We start from the raw sequence: 25,962 nt of genomic DNA, 5'->3' as shown, positions 1-25,962 counted from the left end.
GAATTTTTTATAAAATAAAATTTTGAGGGAAAAGGAAATAAATGTTTCCATGTCACATGATTCTTTCATTTAACCGGCTAGTCCCTTATTCGGAGAATTTTAGGAATTTTGAAAAAATGTGAAGAATTTTGTGACTAAACTTGATACTATGAGTTGTACACCGACCACACGAACAATTAGATAGGAGATCTTGTTAACGTGTGAGGCACACTTTAAAGTGCAATAAATACGACTTGGGAATAAGTATTGGGGGTATTTTGTTAAACAAATAATTTTTTAGGGCATTTTCAATACAAAATTCAATTTCCCAAGTGCAATTAATGCACTCCAACGTGTGCCCCTTAGGGCACATGTTAACAAAACCCTTAGATAAGAGACAATTTATGGTTGGAAAAATGAATGAGGAGGCAATTAATTTAATAGGGTTTTTATAATGGTTGACTTGAGTTAAGTCAAAAATTTATTAAGTCCAAATTTTAGTAAAGGGGCATGCCATTAATTTTAAAACATGGTAGTACATCGAATAAAGACGTTTCCTTAAACCTCAAAAAATCCTTGAAATGGTAATTACGATATTTTCATTTTAAAAATTCAATTCAGACTAATATTTGATAAAGTGGATATTAAAAAGTTCATATTTTTTAAGAAAGGGGTTTTTTATATATATTTTCATAAAAGGAGGAGGAGGAGACTGTGAAGGACTCTTTATTGAGAATGGTCCTTTAATAAACAATATAGACCATTTAAGTTCCACTCAATAACATATCAATCTATTAAGGATTTTTTTAAGAAAAATACCTGAAACACCCTTTTAACAACTTTACAAAGTAGTTTGATCACAAAATATACCAAGTCAACTAAAAAACTTGACCATTTTATTTAGTTATTAATATATTTTTTTGTGAAACTTTAAAAATAAATATTTTTATTTATTAAAAGATATTCATAAATTCAATATAATTTTATTTGACTCATTTGAACCGACTTGCTAATTTTTTAGTTGAATCAATTCAGTGAACATTCATCATTATCATTTATCATCTATGTGATTTAAAGATTATTAGTTTTGGGGAGAGAAAACAAGGATATTTTTTTCATTTATATCTATTTTTTCATTGTTCTGTAAGAGATGATCATAGTCAAGAGGCTTGTCGTTAATTTTAAAATATAAGAGTACTTAAAATATTCTCAAATAAACACAATTCGTTAAAATGGAAGATCACGCTCGAATCTCAATCAAGCCTGGGCGAGTGTTCGGACATTAATCGGATAAACATCACTAGAATCTCCATCCATCAGTCGCTTTGTTATGATGATGTTAGCAGCCTCGGAAGGATGGAATGGGTCCCAGAACACATACTTCGATCGTTCCAAACAAACTTTAGAATTCGGACCGCAAGGCAACAAACCTCCAAATCGTCCCGCACCATAACAGCATGCAGAATTAAAATTCTCGAAACCTATTACCACGAAATCAGTTTCAGCCCATGAAAGATTTGAGTAGAATTTAAGTCATTCTAATGTGAACCAATTTTATTACAATTCGATGCACGTACCATAAGAATCGTAGTTTTGGATGATATCAAATACGATACGATAAACATCTGCATAGACAAAGTTAGATCCCTTAAGATTTGATCGCAACTCCATGATGAGGTCCTTCAATTTGTTGTTGTATAACCTGGCAAGCTGATTCGAGAAGGCAACACAGGCATCTCCTGCCGATGGATTAAAGTCCCTTTGATATGGGATACACCCAATTGGTCCCACATTTGCCACAACAATCTTTCTAGCATCCAAATTATATAGTCTCTATAAGGAGAAAAATGAAGAAAAAATAATTTAAGTTTGATTACACTCGAGGAAATTGTGGGTTGGGTGGTTTTGAGTGATAAGGAATCCTTACTGTTAGTTGAATTCTATATTTTGAGATCATTGCATCGACAAACATTTCAGGGGAAATCAACTTCTGTTCGGGGATTGATATAATGGGTGTCAGGTAGTTGTCGAGGAAATCATTGGAGCCGATTGCAACTGAGAAGAGAGATTTCCCAAAGAGCTTCAAGGCCGCATTAGCACCGATACTTGAGATTATGTCTTGCCTAGTATTCGCAAAATTATCAAGTTGTGCGTCCAAGTTGATTCGACCACCCTATATGTATAGCATGAAAATGGTTAATTGCACTCAATGAAGGAGGGATCTATTAAGGCAATAAACATTGTTTGATTGAATTTGGGCTCGATAGCAACCTCAACATGAATTCGCTTAGAAAACGTCGATGGACAATTCACAATGTTAAATTGCTTAAAACAACAAAGCCTGGATAACTTATTTTTCGAAACCAAATTTGAAAAATTGGGTTAGAAAGCTTACAAAGATCTTGCCAGTATGATTAAGAATTCCAGATCCACCAGAGGCGTAATTAACACCGTGCAGAACCAACGATCCGACAGTTGTTGGGGCCAAGTAAGGAGGTACAAGGTTTTTCAAACCCAATTCCTGGCCTGATAAATCAAATTCAACCATACCCCACAACATTAAAAGGACAAGCAGAATAAGAAAGAATCAAAATAGATGGACCACACGAAGACTTGCCAATAATGTCAACAATCGTTCTTCCATTGGTATATCGTCCTGTAGGCTGCCCGAAATCAATTCCATTGGGGATGTAATTAGCCTTAGAGAGAGAATAAATGTAGTTATTGTTTCCAGCATCAACTAAGGAATCCCCAAAAATAAAAGCAGCAGGAACAGCTTGCGCCGAGCAATCTCTTAACAAGAACAGGATTGCAGCAATGGGGGATAAAATCCCAATAATAAATTGTTGATTTGAGAATATACCCATTACCATAAATCCAATAAATAACCAAAAAAAAAACTCGAATAATTTTGAGTCTCCCGAGAGAAAAAAGTAATCTTCTTGTGCAATGTGGGTGCTTCAAACTTGCAAGTAGGAATCCAAAGGAGTAATTAAAGAACACTACAAAGCACTGAAATTAGGGAAATAATTTTTTTTTAATAATGGGTTCAATCTCTGAGATAAGAAATATGAAACTCCATCACTTGTTCAAGTATATTTTTTTTATATGTAAAAGTTCAAATGGGGTACTACTTCTTACTGTAATATGGGTATTTCAAATTTCTTAACTTTAAAAAAGATGAGAAAAGAACTCCAAGATCACAAAACACAAAGAAAGGTCCAAAATAGAGTGATCAGAAGACAAAATGAAGACAAAATGGACTAAAAACCAACTGACTTCAATCATTTTCACCAATATTTCAAAATGGGTATTTCAGATTTCCTACTAAAAACTAGAAAGAAAAATCAGATACCCAAGATCACAGACCCAAAATGAAACAGTTTATGATCTTCATTAGACTTGAAGGAACCAAACAAAGGAAGATCAACCAAAACCCAAGTTTTCTAAGCTATTTTACCACAATGGGTAACTCAACCTTCCCTCCAAAAATTGTCCACTAAGGAAATTTTTTACTCTCGAGTTTCAACATAACATTACAGAGAGAAAACCAAAGTGAAATGTGATTTGACATGATTGTGTAGAATTACTATGCCTTTAAATAATAAAGTTGAGTTGAAACAGAGTTGTTGGGATGGAGAGGACATTTAATGATCGACCAACAATAGCAGTTCTAACCCTTGTGAGTGATACATATTTAGAAATTTGGAATTGTTCAAGAGCAAGACTTACCTACCAATCTTGTGTTGAAAAGTAAATATTGGCGGGTTTTCTTTGCTTGTTATATGTGAGAGAATTTATTTCTTTACCTGCAAAAGAACCTAAGGAGCTGCTCAAATTCAAAACCAACGGCTATTGTTTTCTTGTGATTGAATGCCACTTAATTATTGTGTAAACCAAAAGTTAAAGACTTTAAGTCACTTTCTGACTAACCTCCCTGGATAATGAGGCATTTCTTAAATGCCTCCCTAATTATTTTTTTTAAGTTGATCCTTGATGAAATAGGGAGCTACTTTATCCTCATTTATTTTCATGAGATCTGTAGTGCACTTATTTGGGTTTAAAACCTGTTGGATCATTCATTAGGAGTTGTACCCATTTTATGGGAATCGAAAATGTCAGTTCTGGATTCCTTTATATTGGAAATACAGGGACCAGAAATTGGAACCGTTAAATTTAAAAAAAAAAATTGTGATTCTAATTCCATTAACTTGAGAATCGAAATCTAAACTGAGAGAAATCCAAACTAATAAAATTTAACAATTCTGTTTCCTTTAGAAATAGAATCATAACCGGCCCATTGACATCTCTAATTAGGAGACATCCATTTAGGATTTAAATTGCTCTATTCGACCCTCTTGGATGCAATTATATATATTTTCAAGTCAATAGTAGGATGACTATCATGGACTTTCATAGTGAAATGATATATATATATATATACTTCACATCTATAAAATAGTTCTTCCTTCAAAAATGAATTTCACTAATATTTCATTATAGGTGATTTAGAGATACCTCGTCTTGGTGAGTATATGATATATTTCCCAATATTTTTCAAGTGATTATGAAGGCAACATCTTTTTTTGTTGATGAATGAACGATGAGGTGTCTTGTGCAATGTACTACATGGCTTGATCGACATGAAACATGGAAGCGTGACTCATTTTATGGGAAAACATAGTGCTAAATAAATGATAATAATTAAGATAAATCTCAAAATAAAAGTAAAGAGAACACAAACAACATTTAATTGGTTTAACCAACGAGTGTTGGGTGTAATAACCAAGGCCTCCCTCCTAAAATGGAGAGGCCTTTAGTTCAAACCCACTCATTGATCACCCACAGAGATTTATCTTGACCTACCCAATATGTGTGGTTGTGGGGAGAATTGCATGTACTTGGAGGATTTGAGTGAGGCCAGTTGCCTCGCCCCTACTAGTTAGGCTTATAGGTCGAACACTTCCATCATTTCAAAGAAGAAAAAAACATTTAATTAGGTCCACAAAGTGATGATGACATATTTTCACTAATATCTTAGCCTGACTTCCACTTGAAACACGGAAATTCTTAGATGGGTTTCAATTTGATTCATTCGGATGATGATAATTCATTAAAAAATTAGAAAATTTTTAGACTAGAAATGATGGTTTTTTGGGTTTCTTTAATAAGAAAACAAACCATCACCTACGGACTCCCTAAGTATTTTATCTTCTTCTATAGATTTAAATTTTTGAAAATAAAAGTTTGAGGGAGAAGGATAAAAATGTTATCATATCCCACGATTAAGATTATAATGGATATGCCAATGATTAATTCTTTGATTTGTTGATTTAATAGGCTAGTCCCTTATTTGGAGAATTTTAGGAATTTTAAAAAACAAGGAAATTATCAAAAAAAAAAAAAAACTAAAAAATTTATTATAAAAAAAGTAACATATTTTTTTTAATTATTAAAAGGAACACAAATCGGCACAAGAAGTGCTGATTTTATATTTTAATAATAAAAAATAAAAATCGACACTTCAAGTGTCAAAATATATTTTTTAAAATAAAATAAAATAAAATTTTCCTAAATTTTTTTAAATGATCCACACCCTATGAGGTTGGTTGGCTCACAACCCAACAAACGTGTGACATGTGGCGCAATGACATCATTAATAGAGAGAACTGCTCTCTTTATTGATGAAGTCATTGCACCACATGTCACAAGTTTGTTGTGATGTAAGCCAACCAACCTCATAAAGCGTAAGTCATTTAAAAAAATCTGGAAAATTTTATTTTATTTAATTTTAAAAAATCGACAAATTTGACACTTTAAATGTTGATATTTTATTTTTATTTTTTATTATTGTTGATTTGGGTTCCTTTTAATAATTATAAAAAAGATGTTACTTTTTTTTATAATAAATTTTTTTTTTTTTTAGACTTTTTTTTTTATATAATAATTTTCCCTTTAAAAAATGAGGAGAATTTTACTCATGGTTTTTAAACTCATCCAAGACCGAGACATGTCACCCGAGTTAACTTAGTATCTAAGCTGAACGAGACCAACTCACAAAGTATTTTGAGACGACCGCGTATCGTGAAATAAGCAAGTTGTCTCGAATGATGTTTTCCAATATCTTGAGCGATACAAATAAGACATCGCAGAAAATAATTAACCCACGAGTTAAACGGGATGTATTGAACGAAATTTCAAAATCTCGTCCGAATTAACCGAGACAAACAAGTTAAAGCCTCAACCTTCTATTTTTTCACTCCCAAATCAATTTTTTTTAATTTTATATATATGGGAAATGTTTAGCAACAAACATTTTTTCAAAACATGGGTTAGAGGTTTTGGAATTGGCTGATTTTTGGTGAGGATGATCTCTACGGTGAGGAGATCATTATCATCAAAAATCAGTCCATTCCAAAACTTCTAACCCCATCAAAAATGGTTTACAAAAAATGGACGGTCCACGATTTTTCAACTTGTAAACATGGGGCTAGAAGTTTTGAAATAGGCTGATTTTTGGTGAGGATGATCTCCTCACTGCAGAGAACATCCTCACCAAAAATCAGCTCATTCCAAAGCCTCTAACCCATGTTTTGAAAAATGTTTTGCCAAAATGTTTGTTGGTGAACGGGATATATATATATATATATATATGGTCCGGGTTCCGTAGACACATATTGCGACTCACATTGCAACACAGTGTTTTGTCTGATAGGGGAAAAAATGTTTGGAATTGGCTGATTTTTTGTGAGGATGATCTCTATGGTGAGGAGATCATCCTTGCCAAAAATCAGCTCATTATGAAACTTGTAGTCCCATGTTTACAAGTTGAAAAATTTTAGACCGTCCAATTTTTGTAAATCAATTTTGATGGGGTTAGAAGTTTTGGAACGGGATGATTTTTTGCAAGGATGATCCCCTCATCACAGAGATCATCCTCACAAAAAATCAGCCCATTCCAAACCTTTTTGCTCATATAAGACAAAAACGATGTCGCAATGTGGGTCGTAGGCACGCTACCCTATATATATATTTTTTTTTTTTTTTTTTTTTTTTCATTTTTTAATTGGTATCATTTCTGAATTTTTTTCAGAATTTTTCAAAATTTTTAAATGATTAAAAATCATTGTCTCAATGTCAAACGAGAAGAGACGTATCGTTCGAATTAACTCGGTAACAGAGGTGAAAGAGACGAGACAGGATACCGAGTTTAAAAACCATGATTTTACTTGACACCATGAATTGTACGGAAAAAACTTTGTGCACGAGGACATTCAGATGTGAGACAATTTATGGTTGGAAAAAACGTGGATGGACAGTTGACAACGTTAAATTGCTTAAAAAAAGGAACCGGGTGGTAAGTATTTTTCGAAACCAAATTTGAAATGTTGGGGTAGAAAGCTTACAAAGATCTTGCCGGTCTGATTAAGAATTCCAGATCCACCAGAGGCGTAATTAAAACCTCGCAGAATCAACGGTCCTATTGTCGTTCAAACCCAATTCCTGGCCTGATAAAAATAGTTCAATCAAACCCAACAACATTAGAAGGGCAAGTAGAAGAGAGAATCAAAACAGATGGACAAACAAGACTTGCTAGCTACGATGTCGACTATCGTTCTTCCATTGGTGAATCTCGTCCCGTAGGCTTGCCCGATTACATCACCCTTAGAGAGAGAACACATAAAAGAAGCTGGAACAGCTTGCGCCGAGCAATCTCTTAATAAGAACAAGAGTGTGACAATATGGGATAAAATCCCAATAATAAAATGTTGATTCAAGAATATACCCATTCCCATAAATCCAATAAATAACAAAAATAAATTCAACTTTCTCTAATAATTTTGAGTCTCCTGAGAGAGAAAAAAAAGAAGCATTGTTATGCAATGTGGGTGCTTCAAACTTCCAAGAAGAAGAAGCCAAAAGGAGTGACTGAAGAACACTAGAAAGCACAAAAATTAGGGAGGAAAAACCTAATGTTTTTGTTGATGTTTTTAATGTCTGAGAAGAAGATTGAACAAATTCAAGATTGATTAGAGAAATAAATTTTCGTAATAATGGGTTCAATCTCTAAGATAAGAAACATGAAACTTCATCACTTGTTCAGGTACATATATGTAAAAGCTCAAATGGGGTACTACTTCTAGCTGTAATATGGGTAGTTCAAATTTCTAACTTTATAAAAGATGAGAGAACTTAAAGATCACTAAACGCAAACAAGGGTGCAAAATAGAGTGATTAGAATACAAAATGGAGTAAAACCCAACTGAGTTCAATCCTTTTCACCTATATTTCAATATGGGTACTTCAGATTTTCTACTAAAAACTATGAAGAAAAAAATTTAAAACCCAAGATCACAAACCCAAAGAAAGGAAGATCAACCAAAACCCAAATCTTTTGAAGCTATTTTTCCACAATGGATACCTCAACCTTCCCTCCAAAATAGGTCCACGAGGGAAATTTGTTACTCTCAAGTCTTAAGTCTTAAACATAACATTATATAGATAGAAAACCAAAATGGAATGTGACTTGACATGAAAATATGGCAGAATTAGGCCTTTAAATAATAAAGTTGAGGTGAAACATAGTAGTTGGGATGAAGAGGACATTTAATCATCGATCAACAATAGTAGTTCCAACCCTTGTGTTTGGAAATTTGGGGTTGGCTTCCAATAACAAAAGGGTTGATCAAGAACAAGACTTACCTACCATTCTTGTGTTGCTAAGTAAAAAATTGGCGGGTTTTCTTTACTTATTTTATCTGAGAAAATTTATTTCTTGACCTATAAAAGAACCTAACAAAATGCTCAAATTCCAAACCAAAGGCTATGGTTTTCTTGTGATTCAATGCCAGTTAATTATTGTGTAAATCAAAAGTTAAAGACTTTTAAGTCACTTTCTGACTTACCTCCCTGGATAATGAGGCATTTTTTAAATGCCTCCCTATTTTTTTTGGTTGATCCTTGAAGATTAGACCTGTATTTCAGTCAACGAGATAGGGAGCTACTTCATCCTCATTTATTTTCATGACATGTGGAGTGCACTCATTTGGGGTTTAAAACCAGTGGATCATTCATTAGGAGTTGTGCCCATTTTACCAAACCGAAAACCCCAGTTTTGGATCCATTTGTATTGGAACTGTTTTTAGGGGAAAATTTGTTTTTGACGATTCTGATTCCATTAATTTGATAATCAAAATTTAACAATTCTGATTCCTTTAGGAATTGAATCAGAATCTCTAGTTAGGAGACATCCTTTTAGGATCAAAATTGATCCATTCGGCACTCCAGGATGCAATTATATATCTTTTCAAGTCAATGGTAGGATGACTATTAGGGACTTTCATAGTGATAAATGATTAAAAAAAAAAAGAGGAAAAACTACTTAAAGAACCCTCGTAGAGGGGTTTCTTTCTTAATAGTTCCTAAGTTTTGTGCGTTAGCTTGATTGGAAATTTAGTTAATTTTTTCTTTCTTAATCGTCCTTCATACGGTCGAGTTCATAATTTGTATTGTCGAAATCAATGCTTGTTTATTTAGTGTCAAGTTCACATTTTTTACTGTTGGACTCACCATTATTTATTGTTGAGTTCACCACTTTTTATTTACTGTCAAACTCGATGTTTTTTTAATTACTGTTGAGTTCACCATTTTTTAAAATAAAAAGTGGTGAACACGACACTGGTAAAACTCACTCATTTTCAATTTTCGAGTTTTTTCGGCTAAAATGCATGAAAAGATTGACTAAAAACTTGAGATAACAACTTGTTTAAATGATTTCAACCCAAAAGAATCATTATTGGTCAATTTTCATATATTAAAAAATTAAGGAAACAAAAGTGAAAAAAACCCTAGTTTTTTACATATATCTTCAAAAACTCTTGAAAATGACTTCTTCTTCTTTCTTAAATCCTTTCTGACATAATGGAGTATCCAAAACTCAATTAAGATGTCAAAAATCCAATTTTTGGATGAAAATAATAAGTTTGAACGTTAGGGCATTCAATCGTGAAAAATGTGGGAGATGAGATCCAGGGACCATTTAAAAATAAAAAGTTTATTGAATGTCTTGCTAAGCAAGCAACTGTTGAAAATTTAGGGACTATTTACAAAGAAGCCCCTCTGCGAGTGTCATTTAAGTAATTTGTATAATTAAGGAAAGACACTTCATAGTTTAATATGGGCATGTGATAGTGTATGCTTAATAGATGGTCATGGAAAAATTCTTTAATATATGATAATTGGTCCAACCAAATTGAATCAGCATCGACAACGTTCATCCAATTGTACAAATCGTCAGTCTAACCATGGATTCGATTCTTATAACATTGTTTGGGTGCATGAGATGAGTACCGAGAGTCCTTATCGTTTTTTACTTACTTCAATTAACATTATTGATTGATAGGGTTCTATTAACTTATGCCCCAAGGATATGATATTATAAGAATGTGGTGGAGACATAATCGCTTACGTCACATATACTTCATAAAAATAAGGGGAAATTACTTGAACGATCCTCGCGGAAGGATTTCTTTCTAAATAGTCCATAAGTTTTCAATTGTTGCTTGGTAGGGCATTTAGTAAATTTTTTTCTTTCTAAATGATCCTTGGACCTCATCTCCCACATTTCTCACGATTGAATGTTTTAACCATTCGAACTCATTGTTTTCATCTAAGAATTGGATTTTTGACATCTCAATCAAGGTTTGGAAACTCCATTCTATCATAAAGGATTTAAGAAAGAAGAAGATCCACTTTTCTTTTCTTAGTTTTTTGATGAAAATCGATCAAGAATGATTTTTTATTTTTTATTTGTTGAAATCATTTAAACAAGTCACTATCTCAAGTTCTTAGTCAATCTTTCCATAGTTTTTAGTCAAAAAAATTCAAAAATTTAAAATGCGTGAATTTTACCAGTGTCAAGTTCACCACTTTTTTAAATAAAAAGTGGTGAACTCAACATTACAAGAGACCATCAAGAAAGAAATTTTTTACTAAATGTCCTATCAAGCAATTGCACAAAATTTAGGGACTAGTTAGAAAGAAACCCTTCCGTGAGGGTCCTTTATATATATACTTCACATCTATAAAATAGTTCTTCCTTCAAAAATGAATTTCACACTTCAACTTACCTCTAAACTAATATTTCGTAATAGGTGATTTAAAAATACCTCTCCTTGGTGAGTATATGATATATTCGCCTATATTTGTCAAGTGTTTACAAAGTCAATATTATTTTTTTGTTGATGAAAGAACAATGAGGTGTCTTGTGCAATGTACCACATGGCTCTACCCAATTGATCAATATAGTAACATGAAAGTGTGACTAGACATTCATTATATAATAAATGGTATAAATAAATAAATAAATTATCAGAATTAAGATAAATCACAAATTAAAAGTAAAGAGACTATAATATTTACAAGTGTTGGACGTAGTAATTAGGAACTCCCTCCTGAAAATAAGAGGTCTTGAGTTCAAGTATCCTTGTAGACTACTCACAAGAATTTATCCTGACTTATTTGATATATATGATTTGTGTGATATTACATCTGCTCGGAGGATTTGTTTCATAGATATAGTGCTCTAAGGGATCGGTCCCCTTGGCCCTACTAGTCAGGCCTACGGGCTGAACACTCCCAATGTAAAAGAAAACATTTAATTGGGTTTGACAAAATTGGTACGTGTCCACCAGTGATGGTGACATCTCACTAATTAATAGGTAGATTTGATGAGTGGGAGGGAACCAGTTGATCATTTAAGATCCATAGGTGCAGTCGCTTTAGAGGGGTCACATGCACGTGTGAATCGATAATTCACTTAGAAAAGAAGTACTGATCTCTAGGAAATTTGTATTTTTTTTCCTATTATCTCAACCGTCTGTTTAATGAAGAATTTCTAATGTAATTTGAGATTAGAAAAGTCAAACATTTAAAGGACACGTGGGACTTTAAAGTTAGCAACAAATATTACAGATGTGGGTAGGCTGAAAGGAAATGTCATTGTTTGAGTATGTAGGACTACAGACCTATTGCAAGCAAAGGTTGCCTTCCCACCATACAATATGATTTTACAAGTTTTAGTAGTGGGACCAATTACCAACTGTCCCAACTAACTACCAATGGGTCAGATCGATTTTACTCGAGAATCGATGAATAGTTAGTTATTAGTAGGTGAAGACATGTTTTGAACCCTTATTTTTTTTTAATAAAATCTTAAAGGGACTTTATTTTTTCACTATGTTTCACACTGCATTGACGTTTTTCCTCGAAATATGAATGAAAAGCATCTATGGTTATGTGTGCACCTCTTTGTCAGTGTAGTGTGAAATGCATTGAAAAATAAAATCCTCCATCATGACTTTTTTTTTTCTTTTCTTTTTTGAGTTTTATTACAAGGGTTGACGGTGTTGTAATAAAATTCAAATTCAGTAATTATTTGGTTGGGTTTCAATTCGGTAAGTTGGGATAATTATGTGAAAGTTTCACAAAAAATTGGAAATATTTTTAAAATATACTAGGTTCTTAGTAAAATTCATCATCTTCGACCTCCCTAAGTATTGTTTGTCTTTTCCTTGAGATTTAAATTTTTGAGAAAATAAAATTTTGAATGTGAAATGTAAAAATGGTATCATATTCCACAATTAATCGATAAGTTATTGATTAATTCTTTGATCTAATTAACTAGTCCCTTATTTGAAGAATTTTAGGAATTGTTGAAGAAAAATGAGGAGAATTGATACTGGCAGTTGTGCACCCACAAGGACGGTTAGATAGGAGACAATTTATGGTTGAAAAATTAATGTGGTGAGCTCTAATTTAAGAGGGGTTTTATAAGGGTAGGCTTGAAATAAGTCAAAAATTTGATTATTTCCCAATTTTAGTAAAAATCAACATCCAAGGATCATGTCTTTCCTTATCTTTCTCTCAATGAAAAAGGAGAAGTAGGTCTCACTCACCCTTCTCTCATGTAGCGGTAATTATTTGATCTTCCAACTTATTACAAGTTTACCCTTGTGTGCCTTCCCTCCAAAATCATATTTCAAAAACCCCAATAGTTTACACTAATTACAGTTTTATGCCCACTTTAGCTTCAAACCATTGTGCCTGCTTAGCTCTTTTACAATCATGTACATCCATGAATCAATTCTTCCAAATTCATGGACAAATGATTCGAAACTACCTATTTCAAGACCCTTTCGCAGCGACCAAATTGATCGAATTTTGTGCAATGTTAGACGTCGGAAACCTTCATTACGCCTCGAAACTATTTGCTCAAATTCCCAAACCAAACACTTTCACTTGGAACACCATAATTCGAGGCTATGCCAATTCAGCATTCCCGAAACCGACCCTTCATCTCTTCAACCAAATGCTCAAGTCCAATGTCACACCCAATGCCTTCACCTACCCTTTTATAATCAAAGCATGTACTCATCTTGCTGCCTTCGAAGAAGGCGAGCAAATCCATTGCATGATCTTGAAAGCGGGAATCGATAGTGACTTGTTTTTGGTCAATGGGTTGATTCACATGTATGCTACTTGTGGGAAGATTGATATTGCTAAGAAATTGTTTGATACTAGTTGTCGAAAAGACTTGGTCTCTTGGAATTCGATGTTATCTGGGTTTGTAAAATGCGGGTTTCTTCAACGGGCTCAAAGTTTATTTGATGAGATGTCCGAAAGAGGGATTGTGTCGTGGAATGTGATGATTAATGGGTATAGCAAGTATGGTGAGATTGATGCAGCTAGGGAGCTTTTCGATAAGATGCCAGACCGAAATGTCGAGTCCTGGAATACTTTGGTTGCTGGGTATGCAAAGTGTGGTCTTCTAGAGAGTTCTCGGAAAACATTTGATGAGATGCCAGTACGAAATGTTGTATCTTGGAGTGCCATGATAACTGCTTATGCACAAGGGGACCAACCACATGAGGCATTGGCTTTGTTTGATGAAATGAGGGAAGATAACTTAAAGCCTAATGGTGCGACTGTTGTGAGTGTACTCTCGGCTTGTGCCCGTCTTGGGGCTTTGGATCGAGGCAAACACATTCATCTATATGTAGATCAGAGCAAGATGAAGATTGATTCTATAATCGGGACTGCTCTTATAGACATGTACACAAAGTGTGGATGCATAAAAGATGCACTCAGGATCTTTGAAACGTTGGAACTGAAAGATGTGTTCTCATGGACAGCCATGATTGCAGGGCTAGCCGTGAACGGACATGGAAAGAAAGCTTTAGAGCTTTTTGGGCAAATGGAAGGAACCGGTGTGAGGCCTAATGAGGTTACCTTTGTTGGTGTCCTCTGTGCTTGTAGCCACAGTGGGTTGGTGGAAATGGCCAAGCAGTATTTTGATTCGATGAGAATGGTGTATGGTATTGAACCTCAAATCGAGCACTATGGTTGTATGGTAGATGTGCTTGGACGTGCTGGGCTTCTAGAAGAAGCGGTGTCCTTTGTTGAATCTATCCCTGTTAAAGCCAATTCTGTCCTATGGGGGGCTCTGCTTGGTGCCTGTTGGATCCATCGGGATGCCAAGATAGGAGAGTATGTTGGTGACCGCCTGATTGAGCTTGACCCCGATGATGGGGGTATTTACGTCCTTCTATCAAACATCTATGTCTCAGTGGGAAGGTGGGATGATGCAAGGAAGGTAAGACTACTGATGGAATCAAAGAACCTAAGGAAGAGCCCTGGCCACAGCTCAATCGAAGTCAATGGTATTATTCATGAATTCTTTGTAGGAGATAAATCACACCCTAGGACAGAAGCGATATATAGGATATTAGATGAGATTGCGTCGAGATTGAGACTTGTAGGATACACACCAAATACCTCTCCAGTGTTGTTTGATATAGCAGCCGAAGAGAAAGAACATGCAGTTTCACATCACAGCGAGAAATTGGCGATGGCATTTGGGCTCATTAGCACTGAAGCTGGTGTTCCTATCAGAATAGTTAAGAACCTTCGGGTTTGTCTTGACTGCCACACTGCTTTGAAATTTATTTCGAAAGTTTTCAATCGAAACATAATTGTAAGGGATAGAAATGTGTTTCATTATTTTAGAGATGGGTCTTGTTCTTGTAGGGATTACTGGTGATACTCTGAAATTTTAGCTAAACATTCTCCCTCCTTAATCTAATCATTAAAAAAAGTAATTATTTTTACTTGAAATTTACAAAAAATGACACAGACAAGTCAATGTGACGGATGATTCACTTTGACTCTTCATGGGATAGTTTCCGAGATTAGGACGACTAACCCAAGATGGTTTCAAAACCATACAATTCATAGACCAAAAAAGATTTCTCAAAATGGAGAATCCACAACCCATTAAAACGGATCCCAACAAGCCCAAATAATCACAGAAAACTCAGGTAAAACAAAAGAAAGAGAATTATTTTGATAAATGATTGAGAATTCTCTCTTGCATTTCTAAAAAAAATACTAACATATGAAGGTCGGTAGCCTGCATTCACGAGTACATCAGAGACTAGACTAAAAAGCTTCAACAATCATGTAGGAAAACTACAGAAAGAAATTTAACAAGGGACCTCAGACAGAAGGTGGGGATTACACATACTATCCAAAAACAGATCACTTGGTGTATAAAACATCCTCCCATGGGTGACGGTACAGAGGCTGCTTCAATCTCTTCTGGTCAAAGGTGTGCCTGCAATTTCCATAAAGGATGAGACCAATTAAAAGATAATATCTATTGGCTTTTTATTAAAAGATAATTTCATGATGAACGCTGTTTCACATAACTTTTTTCGTGTAAAGAAATCCAATTTAGAATCAAGTTCAGTTAGTATGTCAATGTTATGTATCCTACTTTACTTAGCAATTAAAAAAACCAAGTAAAAGATGAGATATCTTTATCAGATCATCAAACTCACCCAATCAGACCGATGGAACGGGCCAGCACGAAGAGTCCATTCAGATATCCAATTTCAATGATCTCATCAATTTCTGGTTTGGTGAACATTCCACTGCCAGCAAGGAGATCTAAGAAAAGAGACCCGATTGCACCATCGACATTGAGGACAAGGTTATTTGCCTTCGATAGTGTGTAGGTCTCAACTTGAACTGCATATTCCATGTACTTCACAGAAGGGAAATTCGTGCGTGCATATAGTTGTAGTAGCTCTACTCTCTTGTCTCTGTTGTCTCCTCTCTTGATCCTTTTTTCAAACAGAAGTTCCCATATTTAGGTTAGTAAAAGATATTGGAAAGTACGAGGACAGCCAAAAAACTGATGAAACCTAACGTATTGATCTAAAAATAACACTTTTTCTGCCATTTATTCATAAATCCATAACAATATAAACAGTGTTTACAGGGAGTAAAATGTGCTGTACCTGTGTCCAATTCCTGGCACTCGAATTCCCTTCTTTTTCATACTCTCAACAAACTCATAAGGTGTAAGACTCTGAGAAGAAACAGCATTGTGATAACATCTTAGCACGTCCACAGTTTCACGATAAGCCGGCCACTAAGTATTATCTGATTAAACTTCGTAACAGCTAACATCTATGAAACTCACCTTATCATAAGCATCTTTGAAGTATCTGGCAGCATCATCAATGGCTCCTCCAAATCGGGGACCGATTGTAAGCAACCCTAATTCAGGAAAATAAAACAATCATTCAGTTCGCAATATCATTACACATCTGTTGAATGAACTAGAAACTATTACATCACTGACAAATGCCATCAAGCGGTCATAGTTTACCTGAGACAAGGCTGGAAACTAAATCCTTCCCAGCTCTTGCAGTAACGATAGTGTTGTGAGCACCAGAGACACATGGACCATGGTCGGCACATAACATGATGCAAATCTGTCCAAGCATTTGTTTTAGTGAGATTCAAACCAGAAAAGATTGTATTTCTTTTTCACAAGTGACAAGTGCTTGATCTGCATAAAAAATTAACGAGAAAAAAGATGGTTCATAACAAGCTCAACCCTTGTTATTGCAACCTACCTCAATGAATTGTGTGCAGTAACGGGGAAGACTTCGTTTGAACCACAAAAGGGAGATAACATCACCCACACCGAAACCCTGTTCAACAATGGAGGACATTGGGACACCAGCATAACATGGCTCCTCACCTGCAAATATGACAAAGAAGAATTTAATGCAACAAAATTATTGATTAGGCATTTAAGCCATAAAATTCCTAAATATAAGAGCTAGGGTAAGAACAGGTTCAAATCCAACCTCTGTCATCGGAGATGGTGGAGATGATATGAGTTGGAGCACGAACTTTCCCGCTTTTAATTGCAATGTTAAGATCCTCAGGAATCATAGGTGGTTTAACTTCTTTAACGGGTGGAATCGTCCCTTCTTCAACCTAATCCATAACCAATTAGCAATACCAAGTAAGATAATGGAGATAATGAAGTTGGTTTGTGCAACTGCAGGAAATGAAAAGAAACTCATCCATACAGATAACGTATAGGACATAGTGTTGTGGACACATACAAGTTTTTCAAATGTCTCTTTAATAACAGCCTCAAATGCTTCAAATGAAGTGGGAACAATAGCTCCTGCTTCCCTTAATGCTTGATTCTTTGCCTGTGCAGACTCCAACTCACCACCACTTTTAGCTCCCTGATTTTTACGATATTATTAATACTTGAAATTGAGGCCACTCAAAATATAATTAAAATATCCGAGTTATCGAGGTATAACTCACAGCATGACCAAATTGCACTTCTGATTTGAACAATCGTGCGCAAGTTCCGCTAACCCAAGCAACCACTGGTTTATTGACCTTTCCCTGTTTTAAGGCTTCAACTAGAGAGTACTCATCTCGCCCACCAAGTTCACCGAGCACAACCATCATTTTGACCTGCGTGAGATAAGAGAATAAAGTCGAAGATGGACAAAAAATTGTCTGAGGAGAAGTTTCTTCGAGTAGGACGAAATTAACAATTGTATGGATTTGTATTAATTAATCATGTTACACAAAGCATAGGGTTGGACTAAGACTGAAAATTGTAATGTTCTTGCCATGCAGAGATAGGCATTAATGTGTTCGAAAACCAAAATTTTAAATAAGGAACATGATGAGAACAATTGCATTGGAACTTGACCAATCTTTGTTGTTATAATGGTTATATCAGCCCCATTATAACAGCATTTATATATGTGTGTGTGTGTGTGCGTGTGTGTATTATGGGTAGGTTAGACTTGAACCCACGACCTCAAAAGTTGATTTTTAATGGGCCAAACCAACTGAACACATTATGCCATGCAGTTTATGTTAGAAAAAGATAATGCTCTCAAAGGTAGTTAGCATTGAGATGGTAGCATGTTACCATTGAAGCTATAACATCATTGTGCTTACTAAAAATCTATAAAAACATTGTAAGGATCCTAAAGTAACAATAGTGACAGCAGTTATGTTGGTTTTACAGAAAAAAAAAAAAAAGGACTGTTAATCGGTACCCATTAAAATAAAAATAAAAAGTCATTTTGTGATAAAACAGAAAGAAGCAGAAAAGTTTGTAGCTCTTATCTTCAGCATTAAATAGTATATATGAATTGCATCTAAAAACTTTCTTGGATCAGGATCTTGATTTCTAGATGCAGATAGTAGGGGATGTTATGACATTAAAATGGGTATGACCCTATACACTGATCCTTTATGCTGTACAAGCCTGGAAATTGTTATCTTCACAATTCTATGCAGTCTCGATAGAAGAGTGCCTTAGCACCGGAAGTTCCATCTTATAGTTGGAGGATTAGAAATTTGATTTCCACTTCTAGTTACGTCACGTTTGATGTTCAAAGTTCTTAATGTTAGCAATAAAGCCTACGTTTAGAAACTCAGTGACACCTTGGTATTTTGCATTCAACTCTATTCAAGCAGTAAGTAGGGCAAGTTGCTCAAAGTTCACAGCTCAAATTAGAGAAAAAAACGTCGAGATATTTAAACCATAGAGAACATTAAGAATGTCTAATGTATCAGTCCCAGGATTATTTCCCAGGGACTTTGAAAAGAGGCAAGTGTTGGGAACATTCACATTATGATGGTTAATATTATCTAAATAAGGTGCACAATAAGGCATTTGGGTTAAATTTCAGTAAATTCATGAAGATAATGTAAAAATATTTTCTATGTTGATGTGCATGATGGAAAAGCTAGACATGGTATCCAACCATGTTAAAGGAACTCCTAAATAGAGAAAATCTGTAAACAATAATTATTGTGTTTTTGTCAAAAATAATCTTGTAAACAGGGAATTACCTGTGGAATGTTGTTAAACCGCAGGATATGATCAGAAAGAGTTGATCCTGGGAACACATCTCCTCCGATTGCTATGCCTGAATAGAATTTTGAAGTTCATCAATAATTTATTCAAAACACTATCTCCTCTTAAAATATGGCAGGCAGGAAGAAAACAATGAAATTTCATTTGCAATATGCATGCCGGTACCTTCATATAATCCATCTGTAACACGTGCAACCGTGTTGTAAAGTTCATTAGACATGCCACCCTGTATCATAAACAGAATTTCAGATCTGAATAGTTTTCCCAACCACAAACAATTACTGTCGACCACTAATATGTTACATGACATACCAAAAGGCAGAAACTTCAAAGGTTCGATCTTTTGAATAGCTTATCAAAAAAAAAAAAAAAAAACAATAGTTTTGAGAATGAAAAGTAACCCTGCTTGGTTGCAATATAGATTTGTCCACCATTTGTGTTGTCCTCAGAAAAGTGTCAAATGGAGACAATGGAAAACTGCCAACTGACGGCAACAGAAAAAATTTCCAGGGAATCTATACAAGGCCGTGTCCCTAAAAGTGGAATCTTAGGAAAGGACATAAAACAATGGGATTGAAGCCCACTGTTCAATGGTTCCACCCCAGGGTGGTTATGATCATCTCATCCAAACTTAATGGTAGGACATATTGTAAAAAAAAATCATATCAATATTAAATTTCCCTTATTTGGTGATGATGACTTGGGATGAAAAGGACAAGGTACTCTAATCTGAGTATTCTAAGGCTCTTATCTAAGAAATATGTCCGTTATAGGCTTGCAAACTATATGTCTGATAGCTACTAACCAAGTAACCTACTAAGGAAACTTATGAGATTCCCAGTTAACAAACAATGAATACTACAGTCCAGTGATCGCAGCACTCAGAAAGTACTCATTCTATAGTACCGATGACTAGGCTTAACACAAGACCATAGAAGAGAAGCAGGAAGATCTTCCAACATGAGAAAGCCGGGTAGGATGAACAATTCCTATCACAGAAAAATCTGAACCCTTGAAACAGAAAAAATGAATTTCCCAAGAGAATAGAGAAAAGCTCAAATAAATACGTACAGATTTGGACACAAATCCAACAGATCCAGGCCTGTAAAGCTTGCATTGGATTATGTTGTCAATCGTTCCGGCAGTATCACCAATCTTGAAAGCTCCAGCTTGAATGCCTCCAACAGTTGCAGGGCCAATAACAACCTGGAAATACCATCATTACTGATATCAGATACAAAGTGAAAATATACAGCAGTGAATAGATCCTAAGAGAACATAATTCTGATAAACAGCATGTCAACTGGCTGTGTGATCGAAATGAACATTTATCGTTTGGCCATTCTCTTTCTCCAAATCAATAGGATTTGATCGTTATAATGCAACTGTATGTGTAATAGAAGCTAAAAACATTTCCATATGACCCATCAAGTAGTTAACCATTTTCTCACCTTGTTATTTGCCTTTGCATATGCAATCAATTGCTTGGTATCCGACTCTGGAACACCTTCAGCTATTATAGCTACAACTCTAATTGTCGGCTGTTTCAGAGCAGCCATGGAAGAAGCTGCGGCACTGCAAATATCTCAAAAGAAATGGCTCCGTAGTATAAAATAAAAAACCTTACTCAGTTAAACATGCTAGTACAAAAATGAGCACTGACCTTCTAAAGGATGCGAAGTTGATGAAAACATCAGCAGTTGGATGTGAAGCACAAGCTGCTTCAATGCTGCAGAAGGTATCCAAAAGGAGATAAGAAAACTTAAAATATAACAAATGCATAAACAAAGGGATTAAAAACAGGCAACAAAGTGAGCGGTGGAAAGGGTGACATGCGTGCCCCGTGGGATTAGTCGGGTGCTCTAAGAGGCCCAGGTACCCAAGGTATCAAAAAACAAAAAAAAAATATTTGTACCATGGATTTATACTATGTCTAGAATTGAATGGAGGGCCATGTATCATTCAGCCAACCCCAGATAGTTGGATTAAGGATGCTCTAATGATGATGGGATTTATATTGTCTTTCCTTAATAAAATGCTACCAACAAATTAATTTATAGAGAAAAGAAGTACTATAATAAGTCATTACAATGTAACCACATGAGAACATAGTATGGTTCTAACCTATTAAATTCATTGAACATCACATTACAATGTTATATGAATCTGTTATCATTAAGCACATTGTGATATTTTCCGACCCAGCAGAGGAGGGCTCATAAATAAACATCATTTGGAGCCCAAGCATGAACACTAAGCATATTTGAAATTGTTGAATAATGATAATAATAATAATAATAACAACAATACAGTCGGGTAAAGTCTACCACTGCATGAAGGACATAATATGAGTATATATGACAAAAGAAAGTAAACTATCTCAAACTGCTGTCACTGATGACCTCTATTTAGTCAAGCTCAATAAAAATCTGCTGTGTTAGAAACATGGTTACATACCATCAAAACTCTGTAACTAAAACTACGGAAGGAATTTAAGGATTTAGAACGGGGGAAAGAAAGACGCACGCAGAATGGACTGGAATGGCAATTTCCTCTTGACCAAAGAAGAGCTTCTGAAATCCCTCGGCACCTGGGTTAATAATTCCAGCAACAGAAGGTGTTTCCCTACCTGGAGACATGAGGGACAGAAATCATACATTAACATGAAACACCCATACAGAAAAATGAAGAGAGGCAGTGACTACATCAAGTCCCAGGAAACAAGAAAATAGTTTATACACACCACAAAGGAAGTCAAAATCAAGCATCCGTTGGATTGGAAGTTGCTTGTAGTTGTAGAATAATGCTTGTGTGGTCTTAGAGAATAGTTGTCCGGTAGCCATGATTGATAACAATGCTCAAGAAGACCTGCAAACATGTGTGATGTTAGGTTTCAATGTCTAATCAGGAGTCATAATTACAGAAAAAAGTCCACCATAAACCAAAGAATTGAGGTTCTGTCGAGTTAAAAGGAGGTCATTTGCAGTAGTCTAAAGAGATAGCACAGCATGTTTCAGTAAAATTACGTTTACTTCTTTTTGCATTTCCAAGATAAGAAAAGCACAAAAGTAGACACAGGTGTATCAAACTAAAAGTTTTCCCCCTTGTGCCACAAGCTTTTAACGAAGCAATAGTTTTTAGTTACTTCTTACTACTTACTAGAGAGACAATTGAATGGTTTATTTATTTATTTATTATTGATCAATTGAAAAGGTCTATCTTCAATATTGTTTTATGGATAGATGAAATCCGCAGTGGAAAAACAATTTATTAACAAATTAATTATTAAATTTTATAATTGACAAGGAAAAAATACAAACAAAAGATCATAATCCAATTACAAAAGTTTAATGTGGGGGTGAGGAAGCGTACATAGGCAAGAACACAATGCTAGTCAAGCTACTAGATAAGTATAACGCGAAACAGGACACTCTCTTACCACATAAATTATTTCCTTTCCAAAATGGTAACAACTGACCAGAGCCAAGTATTGATCTCTTAACTATCCAACTACTGTTAAAAGCAATATCCATTATAAACAAACATGGCAAGGATGCATTGGCTGGTTATCAAATGTTTAGCAGCTAGGGTGGAAAACCTAAGCATCTTCAATCCACATCTCTAAATTTTTCCTCTAAATTGGCATCTTCTTCAAATTTGAAGGAGAATTTGAAGAAGATGCTCACCCCCAAACCAATTTGAACTCTAACTGGCTCGTTCTCTAAAAGACTATTCAATAAAAAGTTGAAAAGAGAAGGGGCCAAAAATGTATTTATAACATGTTCCATGAAAAGAGAAGGTCAAAAATGACATTTACAGAAAAAGGAGGATAAAATAGGTTTTTAAAAAAGGTGAATAGTGATTTAGAGAGGGCCTTTAAAATTTCTCCAGATCTCTATATTTGAAGACACGGATAGTGATATAGGGGGGTTTCTCTAAAATAGAGACCAGTTGGAGTTAGGTACAGACATCTCCCCTTCTATATTTAGAGTTTTAGAGACCGGTTGGAGATGTTGTAATGCACTCTCAATCAAATCAGTAGTTCCGTCAAATTAGAGCTTCTCCAACCGGTCTTCAAAACTTCAAATATAGAGATAGAGACCTCCGAACCTAACTCCAACCGGTTTTCCTTTTTATAGTTACCCACTCTATATCGCTATTCACGTCCTCAAATATAGAGGGGGAGAGAAATTTTGAAGGATCTCTCTAAATCACTATTCACCTTTTCTAAATACCTATTTTATCCTCATTTTTTCATGAATGTCATTTTTGACCTTCTCTTTTCATGGAACATATTTTAAATATCATTTTTGTCCCCAACCAATGTCATTCTTTTAAGAGAATAAATAGTGTTTTAAAGAATGAATAGTGACTTAAAGAGGGGGCTGGTTGGAGTTCAAAGTGATTTGAAGGGGATCTCAATCTTAAAATTTGAAGATGTGGGTTGGAGATGCTCTAGAGAAACTACAAAACCTTGGAAAACTGAATCAAAGCCGACTAATGAAACTAGGAAGCAAATTCAAATTATGGAAAAGAGAAATTTCCTACTATCTAAACCAATTTCAGAATTCCGCAAAACAGATCTAACATTGTCTAAAGGTTGAGATAAACGAGGCTGCAACACACGTCATAAAAATTTAACATTTCTTAGAATACTGATCTCCATCAAATTCAATCACCGTAAAACAGATCCTTTGATAATAAATTTGACTATAAGGTAGCAGAAGAAACAAATTCTACAAAATTAGCCACAATGATCACCAATATACAGCAATTTCGTAGCTAAGACGTACTGGATCTGCGTGAAATACTAAAAAACGTACTAGATCTTAAATTTGCAACAGCAGATCACAGAAAGCATTAACAGATTAAATCACCAGAGAACAAAGCTAATAGAATCCAGAACCTCAAATGCAACTCTCATTATTCGAATCAAAATTCCAGATTTCTCTCTAAAAACTGAATTAACACGAAAACAAACAAAATATAGGAATTTTTTTCGAAATCAAAGGGGAAAAAAGAGCGAAACGCCAATGATCACATTGGAATCCAGCTCAAACGCAATAATTTTCAATTTTAACCTGAGATCCGAGATAAACAACAGCAATTATAAAAGGAGACTACAGAATTCAGATCGTAATCAATGAGAGAAACTCAAATGTTCACAAGTTCAGAATAAAACGAAGGAAATTCTACATTTCTACCTGAATCGACTCAAGTCGTCTTGTGTGTGCACGCGAACCGCGAAGAAAGCGTGGTAATGCGGCCAACAGAGAGAGAGAAATGCAGGGATTACATAGGAGAGGACGGCTTTATATAACAGAGAGGGAAGAAGACAGTCTAGCTAACTCAAAACGACGTAGGATGGGCAAGAGAGACAGACAGAGAGCACGCTAGTCACGTGGCGCGTGTTAGTTAGCTCATGACTGCTCGATTTAATAAAGAAGCCCGAGACGGGTGTTGGTGAGTGGTAGGTAGATCCGATGGTGCCATGAGGAGCTTCAAATATAATATAATAAATAAATAAATAATATATATATATATATATATGGGAAATATTCAGCAACAAACATTTTGGTAAAACATTTTTCAAAACATGGGTTAGAGGTTTTGGAATTGGCTGATTTTTGGTGAGGATGATCTCTACGGTGAAGAGATCATCATCACCAAAAATCAGCCCATTCCAAAACTTCTAACCCCATCAAAAATGGTTTACAAAAAATGGACGGTCCACGATATTTCAACTTGTAAACTGGGACTAGAAGTTTTGGAATGGGCTGATTTTTGGTGAGGATGATCTCCTCACCGTAGAGATCATCCTCACCAAAAATCAGCCCATTCCAAAACCTCTAACCCATGTTTTGAAAAATGTTTTGCCAAAATATTTGTTGCTGAACAGGACCCTATATATATATATATATATATATATATATATAGGGTCACGTTCCGTATACCCCTATTACGACTCACATTGCGACACACCGTTTTGTCTTATATGGGAAAAAATGTTTGGAATGGACTGATTTTTTGTGAGGATGATCTCTATGGTGAGGAGATCATCCTTGCCAAAAATCAGCTCATTATGAAAACTTCTAGACCGTCCAATTTTTGTTGAAAAATTATAGACCGTCCAATTTTTGTAAATCAATTTTGATGAGGTTAGAAGTTATGGAATGGGATGATTTTTTGCCAGGATGATCCCCTCATCACAGAGATCATCCTCACAAAAAATCAGCATATTCCAAACATTTTTGCCCATATAAGACAAAACGGTGTGTCGCAATGTGAGTCGTAATAGGGGTCGTAATAACGCTATCCATATATATATAGGGTCGCGTTCCTAAGACTCATATTGCGACTCACATTGCGATACACCGTTTTGTCTTATATGGGCAAAAATATTTGGAATGAGCTGATTTTTTGTGAGGATGATCTCTGTGATGAGGGGATCATCCTGGCAAAAAATCATCTCATTCCAAAACTTCTAATCCCATCAAAATTGATTTACAAAAATTGGACGGTCTATAATTTTTCAACAAAAATTGGACGGTCTAGAAGTTTCATAACGAGCTGATTTTTGGCAAAGATGATCTCCTCACCATAGAGATCATCCTCACAAAAAATCAGCTCATTCAAAATATTTTTGCCCATATAAGATAAAACGGTGTGTCGCAATATGAGTCTTCAGAACGCTGTTCTAT

At 35.0% G+C, this 25,962-nt stretch overlaps 2 protein-coding genes and 1 pseudogene across 6 annotated transcripts; 1 reads left to right on the top strand and 2 right to left on the bottom strand.

Moving 5' to 3' along the window:
- Positions 1–1,082: 1,082 nt before the first annotated feature.
- Positions 1,083–8,508, bottom strand: LOC147403126 (GDSL esterase/lipase At4g16230-like). Of its 5 annotated transcripts, none has more exons than XM_086438595.1 (7): positions 7,574–8,508; positions 7,386–7,487; positions 2,597–3,800; positions 2,375–2,505; positions 1,907–2,152; positions 1,557–1,812; positions 1,083–1,460 (listed from the first exon to the last, which is right to left on the bottom strand). In XM_086438595.1, exons 3-7 carry the CDS (start codon positions 2,850–2,852, stop codon positions 1,237–1,239), a joined length of 1,113 nt encoding a protein of 370 aa, XP_086294721.1. In that variant the 5' UTR covers positions 2,853–3,800; positions 7,386–7,487; positions 7,574–8,508; the 3' UTR covers positions 1,083–1,236. The 5 variants fall into 5 exon arrangements, with proteins under 5 accessions (XP_086294721.1, XP_086294720.1, XP_086294723.1 ...); XM_086438594.1 differs by having other exon boundaries at positions 2,597–3,788; XM_086438597.1 differs by having other exon boundaries at positions 2,597–3,788; positions 8,402–8,418.
- A 4,205-nt stretch (positions 8,509–12,713) lies between these two features.
- Positions 12,714–15,248, top strand: LOC147403125 (pentatricopeptide repeat-containing protein At5g06540 pseudogene; annotated as a pseudogene).
- A 109-nt stretch (positions 15,249–15,357) lies between these two features.
- LOC147403124 (ATP-citrate synthase beta chain protein 2-like) lies at positions 15,358–24,663 on the bottom strand. The gene is made up of 17 exons (XM_086438592.1): positions 24,466–24,663; positions 22,005–22,129; positions 21,788–21,890; positions 20,925–20,990; positions 20,713–20,836; positions 20,333–20,467; positions 19,427–19,487; positions 19,237–19,313; positions 17,680–17,835; positions 17,466–17,594; positions 17,202–17,334; positions 16,965–17,092; positions 16,715–16,820; positions 16,526–16,602; positions 16,341–16,411; positions 15,879–16,163; positions 15,358–15,652 (listed from the first exon to the last, which is right to left on the bottom strand). Exons 2-17 carry the CDS (start codon positions 22,102–22,104, stop codon positions 15,577–15,579), a joined length of 1,827 nt encoding a protein of 608 aa, XP_086294718.1. The 5' UTR covers positions 22,105–22,129; positions 24,466–24,663; the 3' UTR covers positions 15,358–15,576.
- Positions 24,664–25,962: the final 1,299 nt, after the last annotated feature.

The sequence above is a fragment of the Akebia trifoliata genome, chromosome 4, assembly GCF_017979445.1.
Source record: "Akebia trifoliata isolate Shusen 1 chromosome 4, ASM1797944v1, whole genome shotgun sequence".
Classification (NCBI taxonomy): domain Eukaryota; kingdom Viridiplantae; phylum Streptophyta; class Magnoliopsida; order Ranunculales; family Lardizabalaceae; genus Akebia; species Akebia trifoliata.
The sequence above is the reverse complement of the archived record's forward strand: the minus strand, read 5'-3'. Positions and strand labels throughout refer to the sequence as shown.

Coding starts and splice junctions, on each gene's coding strand:
- LOC147403126 (XM_086438593.1), bottom strand. CDS start 2,852: ATGGTAATGGGTATATTCTCAAATCAACAATTTATTATTGGGATTTTA. Junction 2,506..2,596: donor AACGATTGTTGACATTATTG/GCAAGTCTTCGT, acceptor TTGATTTATCAG/GCCAGGAATTGGGTTTGAAA. Junction 1,461..1,556: donor CCAAAACTACGATTCTTATG/GTACGTGCATCG, acceptor TCGTGGTAATAG/GTTTCGAGAATTTTAATTCT.
- LOC147403124 (XM_086438592.1), bottom strand. CDS start 22,104: ATGGCTACCGGACAACTATTCTCTAAGACCACACAAGCATTATTCTAC. Junction 17,093..17,201: donor CACCATCTCCGATGACAGAG/GTTGGATTTGAA, acceptor TCATATTTGCAG/GTGAGGAGCCATGTTATGCT. Junction 16,412..16,525: donor TCAAAGATGCTTATGATAAG/GTGAGTTTCATA, acceptor GTTTCTTCTCAG/AGTCTTACACCTTATGAGTT.